The 17,485-nt window shown below is 43.6% G+C and overlaps 1 pseudogene and 1 gene segment (V, D, J or C); one reads left to right on the top strand and one right to left on the bottom strand.

The window, feature by feature from the left end:
- Positions 1 to 504: 504 nt before the first annotated feature.
- LOC145363604 (T cell receptor delta variable 3-like) lies at positions 505 to 968 on the bottom strand. The segment is given in 2 exon segments: positions 505 to 821; positions 920 to 968. Coding segments are annotated over 2 exon segments (366 nt in total).
- Positions 969 to 13,201: 12,233 nt separating this feature from the next.
- On the top strand, positions 13,202 to 13,664 carry LOC145335625 (T cell receptor alpha variable 38-1 pseudogene; annotated as a pseudogene).
- The last annotated feature ends 3,821 nt before the right edge of the window (positions 13,665 to 17,485 follow it).

The following is a 17,485-nucleotide window of genomic DNA, read 5'->3' on the forward strand; positions in this document are numbered from 1 at the left end:
CAAGTCGCATTATTTTCTCTTGCTACCAACAATGACAGACAGAGAAAGACAGTCGAATCCATCCAGCCTGTTCGCAACAAATATGAAATAATTCTGAAGTGTAGTCGTTATTTTAATGTAGGAAAGAGCCGTCATGAACAGAGCAAGATTCCGCGTAACGTGATCATCTACTGTGGCTTGTCGACGGAGGTGTAAATGTCTTGGAGAATTGGAGGCCAATGCGGTGAAGTGTTTAAGATCCTCCAGAAAGGCCAGGCGAATCCTCTATTTACTACTTTATCTGAGCAATTCACTGCGGAGACGCTCGAACTCTATTAGGGCTGGCAGTGTAAGTGGCAGCTGGAATGTCTCTGGAGGGAGACCGGAACCCACAGTTTCCTGAATTAGACGCGATAGAATTCAGAAATGTAACAGTTAACACGGAACCGCAGATAGAACTTGAACTGGCGACACCATCTGTGCCAGTTCTGTTTGATAAGGTTTTTGTACAGCGATAGATGAGTTTTAAATCTCTGTGTCGCTCAACGCACAGAAATAGACAGCGGTATCTTGGATTTCTGCTCGAATAAGTGTTAAAGGAAATTTCTTTTCTGCATTTGTCTGATCGGCCTCGAATTTTCCCTTGGCAAAATCTGCGTCACTTCTGCTGCTTCTGTCTCGGTACAAAATAAAATGCGGAGCCTGGTCCGTGTGCTGTCTGTACCAGTAAAGACCGGGATTGCTGTAACTTGTCGTGTAGCTGCAGTTCATTTTCAGTCTATCTCCTTCAGTAATATACAGTTCAATCTGAGGTTGCGACACGGAATCTGCTTGAATCAGCCCTGAATAAAACACAAGGAAAGGTTTAACACACCACTGAGCTGCGGGTCCGTTAACATCACAATAGTGCCAGCAGATAAGAAGTTATGGTGATACTTACCGAACACCAGCCACAATATAACCAGATGACAAAAACAGAAGAGCCCCATTATTTCTTGGCCAGTGATTCCCTTGAGTCGCATGTGTGGAGATATGGATATATTTACTATTGTAATCCTTTTAATTAAGTGACTGTTGTACAGAAAGCTAAACAGACGGCGAGTAAGTGTCTCGGGAAATCGTTTACCAACATAAAGTAGCAGCATGGTAGTAAGAGTGCTCACTGGTCATATACAGTCTCTCCAGCTCCTGTTACACCATCTGACCGCGTCACCGCCCTGGGCGGGGCTTGTGTTTGGAATCCAGCCCCGCCCCTTCCCTCGTCACGCCTCTTGTTCAGAAAATACAACATTTGGCCATGTAATCTGTCATTGAACATGATTATAGATGCAAAGAAATGAAAATGGTGAATGAGAGAAACTGGCAGAGGGGCAACAGGCCTGAAAAAGTGGAAAAGTGTGTAAGGAAACAAGACGCAAATGAAAAGGAAAGGGTGAATTGTGCAAATCGAGGAAGAAATAATGTGCTGATTCTCATAAGGTTTCATATATTTTTGCTTTGTTCCATCTCCTTTCTAGTTAACGGTGATTATGGCAAGACCACTATTCATTGCCCATCGCTTCGGGGCTTAAAAAAAGGCGGCATTGACAAGTTGGGCTGAAGGTCTTGTTCCCATGCTGTAAATCTCTATGACTCAATGCTGCCGGAATTGAAGGCGTGTTCCTGGCTTTGAGACAGCAGTGCTAAACATTGTGCCACCATGCCGCCTGGAGGCTTTGGAGAGAGTGCAGAAAAGATTTACCAAGATGTTGCCTGTTATAAGAGATCATTTCTCCAAAGAGGGTTATTAGAAAACATAATACTTAAAATATTCGGCACTGAAATGCCGAAGCAAGGGACTGATATGATATTTCTTAGACATAGAACCATATAATACCTACAATTCAGAAAAGAAGGTCATCTGGCTCACCGATTCTGCATTCCGCCCCCCCCCCCCCCCCACCGCCACGCCGCCCCCCTCCCCTAGGCCCTCCCCTCTTCCCTACCCCCGTTAACCCCACACATTTGCCATGGCTATTCCACATATTCAGAGAGAAGCGGGCAATTTTGCGTGACCAATCCATCTAATACGATTTGTTGTAATATAAACGAGGGACAGACTCTGTGCAGTAATACAGAGACAGGGCCGAGTGCACCAATTATTGATACAGCGCCCGTACTAATATGAATGCAGCCTGGGCCCAGTTCAGTCATTACTGAGAGCGGGTGTTGCGTATCACTAACCAGCGTGGTGTTTTCTCGTGTGAACAGAGACATGCAATACGCAGTTTTAACAATGACAAGGTCTATTCTAATATAAGCAGAGACAATGTGCATTGTAATTTAAACTGAGACAGATTCTACTGTAATGCAACTCACATCGGCGCTGTCAGAATATAGGGACATGATCTAGTGTGATATAAAGAGAGATGTGGCCCAGTGGAATAAAAAGTGAGGCAATGCAGAGTGAAGCAATAATTGCGAAAGGAATTAAATGTGAAGTAAAGAGCGGTATGCTTCGGCGCAGTAATAAAGGAGGCAGCATCTAGCGCAATTAAATTGTCACCGGGCCTAGCGTAATTTTGTCTGATTCTGGGCATTGTATAATATAAACTGAGACAAAACCGATGCAGTAATTTCAAACCAAGGTTTTATAAGCTTTGACAGGGGCAAGTGCAGCAATAAATGAAACATGAAATAGAACAATGAGAGACAGGATATTATTCGGTATAAACAGGGAGGTGGACTGGTCAGCAGTTATTGAGATGCTTTCGAAGTTTCTTTATACGTGGCAGATTCTAGCAATCTATTAACTGATACAGAGACTCGTGTAATGCAAACAGTAACATGTTCTGGTGCAGTATCAGGAGAGAGAGGGTCTAGTGAAGTAACAACAGAGATATGGAGTATCATGACATTAGCCGAGAATTAATTCCGTGTTGTCATAACTGCCAGAATGTACTGTGTAATATCAAATGAGGCTTGGTGCGATATAGTAATAACCGGGACTTTGCTGAGTGCAGAATCATTGTTATATAATCAGAAATATGATTTTGTGTCATATAAACTGGGTCTCGTTTAGGACGGACAAAGACTGAGTCCATTGCAGCAATAACTGAGGCATCTGTTTCGCGTCGTGCCAAAGAGCACGGTTTCACTGCCATCTCCTGGACATCCTTTGCTATTGCAGATGTTGCGAAATGCTGATTTTAGTTGCTGTTTCTTGCTCTTTTGTTTGCTCGATACCCAAATGGTAAGGTCAGCATATCTTGGCAATCGCTAATGCTCTCAATTCATTGGTTTTGTAGACCATCACAGAAGGCACACAACCGCCAAGTACGTGTGGGCCTGGAGTCACCCTTGGCCAAATTGGAAAGTGATGGAATATTTCCTTTCCTGCAGGGCATTAGAGAATCTGATATATTTCTTGTGAGGGCTGCAATTACGGAAACAAGATTTAAATTCAAAATTGTAACTGCATTTTAAAACCCACATTCTGTTGCAGTTGGATTTGAAAATATATCTTGAGAAAATTTCCTCCCCTCAGAATTACTCTCCCAGTGATATTACCACTCTGCCACCGTCTCCCCTTTCAACATTGATAGAGTACTTATAGCAGAGAAGAAGGCCATTTTGAAGCGGAATGTATGTGTTGGCACTCTATGCACATATGTATGCACATTTTCACACTAATCCCTCAGCGTCCACACCCACTTTCATAGCGTTTTCATCATTTCCATTTGCCCGGGGTGCCTGGGCCCTTGGTTAAGCTGGTTACTTTTCCAAGACAGCGGGAAGTGTAGACGGAGTCAATAGATGGAAGGTTGATTTGCGTGATGAACTGGACTCCGTTCACAACCTTGATAGTTATCCATAAACAGGAACTGTCACATCAAGTCAGTGATGTACATGTGACTCCAGAGCCACAGAAAGCACGTTGACTCTTAGCTTCCCTCCACAATGACCTAGCATGCCACTCAGATCAAATTCAATTGACGATAGAGATCAAATACTAGTCTTGCCAGCAATGTCCAAATGAAGAATAACAAATAAGTCATTATTAGTTCGCAACAGTAAGATTTGAGTTACATCACTCAGGAGTTCAACAGATATTTATAACTGGTTAAGGATGCTGACTAATAATGGTCTAAGGATGAGAAGCGGTGAACTGTAGTTTCCCTTCATTCTCTATCAGTCTGTAGCTCCGCAGATTCGGGAATCTTCTGCTGAAGCAGGACTACAGATCCCCGGCCCAGCACATTGCTGATGTAACCAATTCCGAATAGTGAACATCGGTGGCAACCTCTCAAATAATGTAGGACAGGTAAGGCACATCAGAGGCTGAGCAGTGAAATGAGACTGCGGGTGTCGCTGCCACGGGCAATGGCTCCACAAGGTTGTTTCAATCAAATCCAGTTGGGAGCTGCGAGATACATGTGACGACAGCGCCCTCTGACGGTGAGTAAGGGAACTGTACACGGTCCCGATCGCCAATAAAGTACAAGATCATCAATGCGGAATTTCCAGTGGTCTTCTTCTGAAAGTTGTGTTTCAATCTATTCAGCACTGCAAATAGGCGAATGGAAATACGAGTCAGTTGGGAGAAAATGCATTTCCCTTTATTTATGAACCTAATTATAATTTGTTCGTATCTTTTTTATTTTGCATTTTGAAATCTTTATTTCTCACTTTCTTGCATTTCTCCTCCCTCACATTTGTAATCTTCTGTCCGCTGTACAAAATCGTAAAATTATTCGCAAAGTGAGTTGCATGATTTTCGCAGCAAGCGAATCGAAAGGTGATATATTTCCAAGTCAGGATGGTGTGTGACCTGGAGGTGAACTTGCAGGTGATGATATCGCAATGTGTCTGCTGCCCCTGTCCTTCCAGATATTAGAGATTTTGGGATCGGCAGGTGCTGTGAAAGGACGCTTACCCCGTTTTTAAAAAAATCAAATAGATGTGAATGCAGACATCAATTTCAGAGGAAGCCTGTGGTTCTGCTGGTTAATTATTATGCTACTCTGAACATTGCTTTTAATATAATAAATAACCAATAAATATTTCTAATTATCAAATCACCTCATGATGACTCAGTCCGTGGGCTGAACACATTCCCATTCTGCTCAAATCCATCAAACAGATATTCCGCTTTCCCCCGCCATTTAGTTCATTTACAATGTGTTGTTTATCTACTTCCCATATTGGACTCTTCAAATCCCGCAGGATCCAATGGCAGCCCCCAGAGACTGCAGGGAATTCTCATCGTTATAGAATAGCTTTTTAAAATTAGAGCCCCCAGAAGAAGTACTGGAAAACGAAATGTAGTTTCACTTCTCTACCCAATTTCACAGGGAAATCATTCAATTTTACAGGGTCATCGTTCAGTTTGATTGCATTCCAATTCGCTGCAGTGAGATGAACAAATTCACTTTGTTCCTTTCGCCCTCCGCCAGTAGGATTCATTGGAGATAAAGGAGCTGTGAGACCATTGACTGACTTGAAGAACAAAGGAGCTTGAAGCCGATTGGGTGTCATCTGATAACGTTGCCATTGATCTCAGATGTAGAGATCATGTAGCGAAATAATACTGTTTTATGTTCTTCCAGGGCCGTTAATTGAGATGGGCCGAAGGCCACTCAGTCTGCGCCAGCAATTCCTGAACGAAACATTGAATGTGTCAAAGTCTGCTGTGGTTATGAATACTTGGAATGCTCAATGATAATTTCAACACAGACTCACCTCATTTAAAAAGGCTGCAATAATCCGACAGGACCACGCACCACCTCCTGAGTCAGTCGCTGATCAGCCATGCCAAACTCTCCCTCAGTGAACCCGAACAGGTGCCGGAATGTGGTGACTAGGGGATTTTCATAGTAACTTCATTGCAGTGTTAATATAGGCCTACTTGCTACACTAATAAACAGACTTAAACACTGAACTTCTGATCTAACCAATGACAGAAATCGGCCAGCGGCAGCAATGTCTATAAACGCACAATGGTGTTACAGTGAGAGCAGCAAAAGGAAGCTGAGGCCGGGGTCACCGCAGACTCAAAGCTGATGGAAGTGCGGAGTTCTCAGCGTCAGTCGCAGGTGATGGAGAGGAAACAGCGACAGCTGAACCTGCAGCAGTCTGTGACTAGCCTGTATCTGCTACTGCTCAAGTGACTGAGAAAGAAATAGTGACTGAAGGGTGCGAATGGATCAGAAACAATTTCCCCTCCCTGTGGCTCCATGAAAGATCTTTCCCAATTGCTCTTTTCACCCCGCATTCCACGTGTTGTTTTCCGTTCTGAAGGTCTGGCAATGCCTTTTTGAAATTTACTATTGAGTGTTTTTCCCTTATAGTTTGCGATGCTCTACTCCAGATGGTAACAAATAGCAATGCAATAAATAATATTTATCTATCGCTGTCCACTGTTCTGTGAAAGTAGGATAAATGTTCGTTTATTTATCAAACAGTTGCACTGCTGTCTTTGTTCATTGAAATTAACAGCGAACCGGTCTGAGAGATCTGGGGAGATATTTCAATGTCTGGGCCTCCATCTCTTCCCGTAAATATCCTCTTAAATATCCCGTAACTTACCCGGAATAATGCTCTGTATAGATAGGTACAGCAAGCTTTCAGATATGGAGTGGCTGTCCCTTAAAATCACTGACTGTCCTTCCAGAGCCTTCACTGCCGATAGATCCTGGGAGACTCAGTGTGCGTCACTCGGCCCTGCAGCCAAAGGTAGAATGTGCCATAGACTGGAATGGGATTTATCACAGGAAATAGACAAAGATCCTTCGAGTATTGATTCACCGAATAGCATGATGATTTCAATCTGGAAGCACCATGGAACACGTGCTCCCCGGACACATTTCCATGGAGAATAGTCGAATTTAAATGTTCTTCTCTTTTGATATGAAAGAGTAACTCCAAATCAGGCAGAGTTCTCACTGATCGGGTGATTATGGTGCGTATCCAAGGGAGAGAGTGATTAAAGTCCCAGCTCCCTACACAGGCTATACACGTTGCGGGTGATCGCGACAGGTTTTTGTACGGCCCTGTACGGTCTTTGCTACACTGTGCCTCCATCGCACAGAAATAGGTGGCGGTGTCTGTCAATCGAGTTTCACTAACATTCAGAACGCTGCGTTTCTCTGAGAAACTGTATCGAGCCGTGATCCTGCCCTGCTCGCTGGTACCACTCACCAGGTGCTGCAGGGTTCTGTCTGGATTTTGTCTGTACCATTGCAGGGTCTGTACAGCTACTGTGGCTGAACAGTTCAACGATGCAGTGGCTCCCTCGGTAACAACCACTGACTCCGGAGACTGTGATAGCTCTTCACTGCCAGCGGCATCTGCAATTGTACATTTGCAGTAATAACACCACGTACTATAATGCAGCACAATAAAGTACAATCGCATTCACAATTCGAGATAATACAACAAAGCTGAGTACAATTTAACAGAACATAACATTGCTGAGGTGTGAAACATTCCTGTCAGAAATAGAGACCACACTTACACTGAGGGAACAGTAAGAACTCGAGGAAAAGAATCTCCCAAGTGAAGCTCAGAAACATGTTGGATTCTATCGACTTGTGTGACACAGCTGTCAGCAAATCCCAGGCTGAGAGGAGCTCCTGGGAAAGCAACGCTATCGGATATCAAACCGATCCCCAAACCAGTAATGCTGTAGCGGCTAGAACCGGGTCGCTGGGACTTGTGATCACAAAGTGAAGAAGTGAGGGAGCTCTGAATTTATAGTGTGGGGGAGGAGAATGGGCATGCACAGAGCATCCGGTATTGTGACGTCAGAGCATCCGGCATTCTGACGTCAGAATATTATAACGTCACAGAATCCCTATAGTGGTCGCTGGGACCTGTGAGCGCAAAGTGAATCAGTGAAGGAGCTTCGGTAATGATAGTGTGGGGGAGGTGAGTGCGCATGCGACAGAACTTCCGGCATTCTGACGTCAGAGCATTATAACGTCATAGAATCCCTACAATGCAGAAGGAGATTCGGCCACTGAATCTGCAGCGATCACAGTCCCACCCAGACCCTCTCCCCCTAACCTCATATATTTTCCCCGCGAATCCCCCTGACACGAGGGAGCAATTCAGCAGAGAACACAGCAGCTAATTCAGACTCAGCGTGTCATTTCCATCAGTAATATTGTAGTGTTCGGTAATTGTGATTGGTGAACAGATATCAAACAGGACATTTCTCCTGCTCTTCTTGGAAACAGTGACCATGTGATGTGTCACCTCCAGCTGAGAAGGAACACGGTGTCCTCGATTGAACAGGTCACCGAGAGGCTGGCAGCTCTGACGGTGCAGCATTCACTGAGCACTGCGCTGTTTCCTCGGGAAGTTGCCGGATTCTTATTCCTGCCAGACTGCCCTGTGTCCTCTGGTGCGGAAAGAATCTCTGAACCGACTGGAGACAGAATCCGGGAAATCCTAGGTGACCACTCATTTACCCAATCCAGGAAAGACCGGATTTCAATAAAAAAATGAAAATTAAATTAACTTTACTGGGCCCGCGGAAACACGAGGACAATGAAATTAATCTTTAGAAAGATATTTCAGTCGAAACCGAAAAGAAAGAATTTATTAATATTTATTTATTAATTTATTGATGCCTTTTACAGCATTCAGACGTCCGACAGTACTTTCTAACTCAAGGAAGTTCATTCCCAGTGTTGTCGCTGTGGTGCTGTTAAAAACTTTATTAACACAGGAAACAGTAGGAATGTTTAATTCTCTGTCAGACAGGGTTGCCACACTGACCCTGGAGTAAAGAGATTGCGGAGTCCAGGTATTTTCCAGTTACTTTGAACTCACTCACACACACACACAAGTACACGCACACACTCCCTCTCTGTCTCTCACTTTATGATTCACTGAGGAACCACTTTGATTAGAAACATTCTGCTAAACGTCTTATTCAGATTACTCAATGACATTGAAACGCAATTATTTCTATAGTTCATTCGCTAAGTCTCCCTTCTCATCCTCCTGGTGCATTCACTGAGGTGGCACTGGTTGACCAGAGGCTTATAATAGATTGGTGCTTGATTACACCAGACAAATTCCTGCAGTGGTTTCCATTAACTCGTGCAAGATCCGTGACCTTTGAACTCACCGACTCTTACCACCTGTCATTGGGCATATTGTAAAAAAAATTCCAAGCTGATAATCCACTTGTGTGACCGGCCCGGAAACACTGCTTCTGTAGTCATAAAACACCGAAGTGGGGTTGGACCCCAGACCTTGTGGTCCGGAAGACCTGTTTCTACGCCCGAGCGTCTGAAATTCACATATAGACCCTTGCCCTAAACACACTGTGGTTTGTGGTGTGAAGATATTTCCTCTAACTCCAGCTGTCACCTGTGACAAGGTGAACTCACTGTTGTGCAAAAGATGAGGCCTTGGGACGTCATCTGTGAAAAAAACCACTCAATGTTGTTAACGTTGCTGCGTGATATTGCAGGGTTTTTGTGCAGCAGATTATTTTGGGTTTTATTACTTTAATGATACTGCGACTGCAGCTGATGCCTTTCTCATTATTTTGAATTTGTTGCATTTGATGTTTCGTATTGATACCAGAGCATTTGTGTCGTTTCCTGTTCAGGCGAGTAGACGGATGAATCTTGCTTAATGTGCTCACAAATCCACGACTGATAAGTCTGGATTGTTCATTTCGAAAGACGTGAACGCTCGCTAATAATCAAACAAATATACCTACGGAACAATGGTTTCATAGTCGTCAGTAAATTCTGAATTCCGGGCCTCTTGAACATTAACTGAGTTACTGGATTAATCGTCTCGCGATAATACCACAAGGCCATTCTCTCTTTATTTATGATATCACCTGATTTTTACTCTGTCTATTACACTCGGTTCTTTTCAATATTGATCTCTGTTTCAACACTTTCCTCGTTTTCTGTCCATTCCTTCTACGATGACTTAAATTTCCTCTGTCCTATTTTCCAATCACTCAGTCTAGTTTACATGCTCCCTCTTTCCTCTGACTGCTTTCGTGAACCCGGAGTGAAACCACTCTCGCATTGCGGATGTACCGACACCTCAAAGAGTGCAGCGGTTCAACAAAGACAGACCACTCCCACAAAACATAAATTTCAGTTATGAGAACTGACGTCTTCACATTGCTCCGTGAGTTTGTGTGTCCCGGATTGATAGTAATAGGCGTGTTGCTAGCTGAGTCTATTCTGCATCGCATTTGTTAAGCACGACAGCAGACTTCGATCCATTCTGCATTTCTTTACAGGAACGAGTGCCGAAGATTTGTGGTCCGTTGGCTCACCTGAGTTGGAAATTCTGGGAGAACGACCTCATTTTTCTGATGTATTAACTCCAATTCTTTGAGCTTCCTTCTGCAGAAAGTTAGATTTTCTTGTTTTAAATACATTTTATAAATTGCGGCACGGAGATTAGTGTCAATATTTTCCAAAGTGCTACTCTGCCGAAAAGACAAAAAAAGTTCTGGAATTAGATCTGACTGCTTTCCTGAACCTGGGGTCAAACCACTCTCGCAGAAGGAGGGCCGTAAATTCTGGCTGAGGTTTTTGTGCGGCGTTTTACGTATGAACTATCGCTGTGCCTCACTGCACAGTAATAGACCGCCCCGTCCTCCACACTGAGGGCGTTTATATTCAAGTAACCGTTCAGCTTCGACTTGTTAGCATGCGCCAGATATCGTCCTGAAACTTCATCTGTCTCCTGTGCTAAGCTTTTGGTAATAATCCATGTCAGTGGCTGTGCCGGTTTCTGCTGATACCATTGCATGAAGTCCATATCCTTGTTTGTATATGTGCAATCTAATTGCACCGAATCCCCTGCTGAAGCAGTTACTGCCACCGGTGTCTGATTTACTGGTTCTGCGCACAGTCCGCCTATGAAGATAGAATAAAATATCAAGAGCATTTGTTTGTATTTGCGATAACTTGCGGAGCCTCCCATCTGCACTTTAAGTGGATATTTCTGATCGTTAATTACATTGCGGTGTAAGTGGCTTGGTGAACGTTATCCAGTACTTACTGTGCAAGAGTCCCGCCAGGATGAGCAGAAACATGTCTGACTGAATCTCTCTCAGTGAATGCGAATGGAATGAGTCAGAGACTGAGAAAGAGAGGGAACCTGAGCTCTGTGCAGCTGATTGCAGTGTGAGTGAATGTGAGTCTACGTGTGTCTGTGGAAGGGAGGGCTTTTATTGTGCCATCACCAGCCTACTAGCGACGCAGATTTTATTGATAGTGTCCGTGAGATTGCGAGGCCCAGCTTGAATGTGGCGCCCTCTGCTGGCAAATGTTGCTTAATGCACGCTGGAATTGGACTGCTGAGTGGAATCAGGGTTTACTGCAACACATATGTCACAAATGCATCCCAGAAATCTAAATTATAGCTTGTTAGACAAATGACGTATTTATTGTTGATGATTATTGTGGAAATGATGCAAAATCTGCGGTAACCATTCCTGGAGTTCTTTTTTTCAAATCCTGGGTACGACGAAATCGAGAGAACGCAAGACTTTGGAGAAAGTGCAGAGGTGAGAAATCAAGAGAGTGCTTGGGGTTAACAGTTAAATTTGATTTTTATTGTTTACAACCAAGAAGGTTCAGAAGCAAATCAATTGATATGTTCATTATTTTTCCCTTTTCGGAGAGAAAAATGTCTTGTTGTAGATGCATTTTAAAGCCACGCTTCTACTTCTGTCGTAACTGTTGAGGACAGTGGCTGGTGACAGAATCTCCGTGGCCCATAGAATGTAAAAGGGTTGTTTTTGATGGGCGAAGGGCCTCTTTCTGCACTGTAGGGTTCTATGATTCTACATATATTGTAGCACACGCGCTTTGTTCTCAATTTGGAAATCAATTGTTATTCTCTCTTCTGTAAATTTTAAAATAAACGTCTCTGTAAAATGTCAAAATAAATCTTGAAAGCATAATGAACATATCATCGTTTTTCCAAACTAATTTCCCCATCAGGCAAAACGCATATCCATCCTTGGGTCCAATCTGTGCAAAAAAACAAATCCCTCGGAGTAAAATATCTCTCTATTCCCCACCGCACGAGCCACCCTGTCCAAGTATAAGAATCTCCCACACCACAGCGCAGTCCTGTGCAATCTCTCAGGGAGAAGTGGAACAATGAGACACACCATTAGAAAAAATACCACTAGAGGGCGGTTCGGCTTTACTAGAGTTTCAGCACTGGGACATTGACTCGCTCTCAGTGAATATATGCCAGATAATTACCTATGTACTGAGCAAAAATAGACATTAATGATTGCAACCCAGTTCAGTGCAACCAAATATAGCTACTTGAATCGACATCTACGGAACTATGGCCCAAAGTTCCTCAGCAACAGCACTGGCAGGCAGCTCAGTCTCGATGTTGACATTCTCAATAAAACATTTCCCTTTAAAACATTTTCAACATTGAGATCAGAACGGTAACACACACTGGGGTATTTTACCTATAGTGAGGTGTGATGCGACAATGACCATGCTCCAATGTCAACTGCAGGTTCCTTTTACATGTTTTGAAAACATTTTTTTGCCTGAATATCATAAGACCCTAAAATCCTGAACCTGCACCGATTCCCCAACAACAATCCCACACAGGTCATATCCCCGGAACCCACATATTCAACCCGCTAACCCTCCTAACCTATACACATACCTAAGGGGCAAGTTAGCGTGGCCAATCCACCTAACCTGCACATCTTTGGAGTTTGGGATGAAACCGCAGCACCTGGAGGAACTTTGCACTAGTGGAAAAGTTAGATATGTTACACATCCTCTTTCTCCATATCAATAGTTCGGAAAGACCACAGCAGTTTAAGAAGGCTGCGCACCCTCTCTCCTTCTGAAGGGGAGAATGGAGTAGAAAACTAGACTTTACAGCAACTCTGACATTACTCCACGTATTAATAATAATAATTAAAGCCCTTAAGAGGAATTTCACTGGAGTCATGGTTATCACTACACTGGCAGTGGAACCAAATCCGTGAAAACAAAGTGACAAATTCATTCAAAAATTATTTACTTTCTTTGGTACAATTCTGGTGAAGGTGTTCCTTCCCCGACTCTGCTGTGTAACCCGGGAAGCATTTTCTCTGTAAGAATAGTGACTGGAATGAAAAGCAAGGAAGTGAGGTGAGCGGGGTTTAGAAAGGGTGGCTAAATATCCAACCCTCTCCCCTTCCACAGAGAGGACAGAGACAATGAGGCTTCTCAGCATCTGGGTTGTGTGGGGAACATTTCTGACAGGTAAATGTGGATGCGCTCTTTCATTCCCCAAGCTTGGTTGGAGTCAAATTTCAATCATCCACGGGTCTAAACTTTTTCTTATTAATATACTATTTTCCAGATCTGAGTCATGGAGATTCTGTCACCCAGCCTCTGCCCTCAGATGTTAAGGCAGAAGGAGCAGCGCTCGTATTAACCTGTAACTATGAAACTACACAGAACAACTATGCATTACACTGGTACCGACAACTCCCAGGAAACCAGTCCGAGTTTATAGGGTGGAGAAATACATATAATAATGAAGATAAAGCAGATTTTGCCAAAAGCCGTTTCTCTATAAATCTTCAGACCTCGACTAAATTCACCAGTTTAACCGTTTCGGATCTGCAGCTGACTGATGCCGCCGTGTATTACTGCGCTTTCCAGCCATCACAGTGATGGAACGCAGTCTCACCCCTGTACAAAAACTGCCTCTGGGTTGTTGGTGCGAGCTCCGTTCTGTTGAGCTTTAAGTAGGACTGCGGTTGCTGCAAAGCAGCGGCGCTCGCAGGCGCTCAGATACACACCGAGAGGAAACCAAATTAACCTCGGATCAAACTGTCACCCAACAGTTAGCAGGAGAGACTGAGAGAATGAGCTGCACAACTGCAGTGGAACAGAGAAACATCACATCATCATAACTGAAGCCAGCCGTTAAAATCCCCGCCCTCAATGATCGGCGGTTCAGAATATTTTGACCATCGGGGAAGTTATTACATTTCCAGCGTTGTGAACGCCGCGGTATCAGACATTGGAGTGTTTAATGAGCAGGGACACACGGTGTGACTGAGACACACCGGGTCAATGCGATACCAGCTACAGCTTCATTCAAATCAATCAATACACATATACTCGTTTTTCTGAATATGTTGACATTTTTAGAGTTCACTTTCCCACAGTTTTCTTCCATCTTATAAGAAAAAGGCAATTAGATTTTCCCCGATGTGCTGACTATTTTGTGAAGCGTATATACACAGTCATACCTTATTAAGTTTAACAGAGATACTTAACCTTCATCTAGATCGCGCGCTCTGATGCAAAGTTAAAATATCCCATGGTCGCCATTTCAAGAATGAAAAATGAACATTCTCCCCCACGTTTCTGGGCCACAGTGAATAATTCACTTCTCACAGTTGAAACACGTGTGTTTTTTTCATATCTTTACCTCAAAGTTGTCTAGCTCTGCACAAACTGGTCTTGGACAGGAGTGTTATTGGAATGGTATTTTTGATCATGAACCTCTCTAAATAATGGTCAGCTCACACAGTGTGAAACTAATAGCAATTACGCCTCATTCTGGGCCACTGGGGAAGAAGACGCCACAAATGTCCCCAAAATAAAACATTTAAAAATAATTTTACCGAGCTTGCCTAGTAAAGCATTTATGGCACTTTCCTAGTTTCCTTTGGTGGCGGTAGTGTTGGAACGGCATTGTTCCAGTCAAGCTGATATTAAGAAACGCCAGCTGTGAGTCGCAATGGGAGTTTCACTGTCTTGTCATTAAAATAACACAATGTCACCATCGGCTGGTGGCTTTCATTTACTGCAAGCGCTGGCCATTGTGTGTCACAGAGAAATTCAGTCAGTCGCTGGCTGGACCTGGGACCGGGTTGCTAAAGTGTGAATATTGTACAACACTGTCAGGGATGGAAATTTTCAGCAGGAGGTCGGGTGGCGCATTTGCCTTTTTGTCATCATCCACCCTCTGTGAACTTTGTTCCCCATTACCCATGGGAGATATTGTTTGGAGATTGCAGTTTGGGATTAATGTATACCACTTAGTGTAGTTATCAGATGTTAATTCCATCCAAACTTGTAGCAGGTGAACGTTGCTGCCTTTTGATGTATCAAGCTCTTTGGAAATTAAATTGATCATGATATCTGGATCTGGATCTGGATACTATTAGTGGGCAAAAAAAAACTGACAGATTTTTGTCAATTATTTTTATCGAAATCAATCTCTGTTTGCGTTGACCCGTGCAGAATAAATGATTTTGGTAAAAACATTTTGCCACCGCCAACAAAGAATTACAGGATTCTCACATTGATGAATTATTATGTCATCAACTGATTATTATTATGCCGAATAACATATGCTTCATTTCAGGTAACTATAAAGAAGAAATAAACGCTATCCTTGCTTTAATTCTTGATAGTTAATTCTGTTTATTCAATGTGCACGCCATGAAGAATGAATGAAACGTATTCACATCAGCATGAAACTTTGCAGAGTGCAACTGTTAAACTTTTGTTGTGCTGCACGCAGAGGGAAAATATTTTGTCCCATTCTTCCCTAAGCTAAGCATTTTGTTCTAACCTTTGCATTTTCAAACTTACCTGTGAAATGCGGAAATATTTTTGCTACTATTAACAGAGTATTTTTAAGGTGAATTTTTGAAATGACATTCTCAGGCCAGTTAGATTTTCTAAACTCTGCATTTTCATGACACTTCGAAAAGAACGGCAGGACGATAGAGACAGAGACCAGAAGAAAGAAGTTTCACACACAGAGTGCACGGAATCTGTTGTCACTGAGCCCACATCTGGTGATGACTTAAGCCTACCTCTGCCCAGTAACACTGACCATACCTGCAACGGATGCTGCAGTTGCACACATGGCAATTGTTCAAGGATGCACAGTGCCCACACCTTCAGAATCGCATGCATAATCTGTGCCAGCATTTGTCATGATGGGAATTTCACAGAAGCTAATCAGGTCACGCGTGACACCATGGATTGTGTGGCGTTAACAGCACCCACAAGTGGGCCTACTGGCCCAAGTGAGGAATTGAAGTGGTGCTGGGTCTATGCAGCCAATGACATCAATCTGTTATTCTTTGCTCTTTCCAAACCCCATCTTCGACTGATAGATATGGAGCGGGCCATTATGGTGACGGATGAAGAGGCAGAGGTGGTGGATCAGGAGGTGAAGGATGTGGTGAGACTACCGCAGGAGCAATTAACACCAGTCCCTCCGGAAGGAGGGCAGGGGGCTGCCGCTGAGGTCCTGGAGGTGGGTGAGCAGTCTCCGAAAAGGGTGCACAGAAGACTGAGGTTGCAGTGGGGAAGGAGGTACAGGACCCGGAATTTATTTGACACTGTCTCAGAGGCGACATGTCGCCGCTGGCTGCGACTGTCCAAGAGTATAGTGCGGCTCCTATGTGAGGTGCTCATACATCTGGAACCTCAGGGGAGGGGCGGACACTGCCATTCTACTTACGTTTTATTTGCTAAATTTGCTTTCTCAAGGTTTTTTTTGTAATCCTCAGGAAGTTGAAATCTAAACACTCAGGTAAGTTTAGGAAATTCCCCTATTGATCGTCATTTATCGAAATTCGGGGGGCGGGGGGAGTGGGAGGGAGGAGCGGGGTAAAAGCAGCTGGCTTTCCAATTACAAGAAAATTTGGCCGGTGGATAACAGGGTGCTTGAGTGTCTTGGGTGACAGGAAAATATAGGCGAGATGGTCAAATGCTCAGCTAAGTGGAAGATGGAATTTAGCCCTGAAAAGGTGATACACTTTGGGAGGATGGGTTTGACAAGGAAGTATGCTATGAAAGATATGACACTAGGAAGTTCGGAAGAACAAAGGGATCTTGGCGTGAGTGTCCATATTCCTCTGAAGGCAGAAAGGCAGATTCATAGGTGGTGAAAAAGTAGGAGACACACTCGACTTTATCAGTTGGGGTCTAGAGTACAAAATCAGAGAGGTGATGATGGAGTTATATTGGAATTGACAACAGAATCACAAATGTTGCATGGTCACAGGATGCTGATATATGATGTAGAGTAGAAGTGGAGTTGAGGCTATCATTGTATTAGCGGGAGAACTCAGAGTTGATACTCCTGTCCAGTGACCGTGAAATTGATACTGACCTGCCTGTAAATAATGTTATTTAATCCATGGCCTCTTTAAGGGCAGATGTCATTATTTTGGCAGGTTTGCATCACGGGTACAGGGAAGAGACCCGTCAGAAATTTGGGATAGTTGGAACTACACTACTGGATGTATGGCGTTCAACGTGGAAAACTAACCTCATTTATAGGGGAAGGTCACTTGTTAGAGAATTGGGGTCCTTGTATCCTTGTTATATGAAAAAAAATTCTGGGCACAGTAAGACGTCTCACAACACCAGGCTAAAGTCAACAGGTTTACTTGGCAGCATGAGATTTCGGAGCACCGCTCCTTCCTCACCACTCACCTGATGAACAAGACATGGCA

This window comes from Carcharhinus amblyrhynchos, unplaced genomic scaffold, assembly GCF_965287045.1.
Source record: "Carcharhinus amblyrhynchos unplaced genomic scaffold, sCarAmb.v2.hapA scaffold_39, whole genome shotgun sequence".
Lineage (NCBI taxonomy): Eukaryota > Metazoa > Chordata > Chondrichthyes > Carcharhiniformes > Carcharhinidae > Carcharhinus > Carcharhinus amblyrhynchos.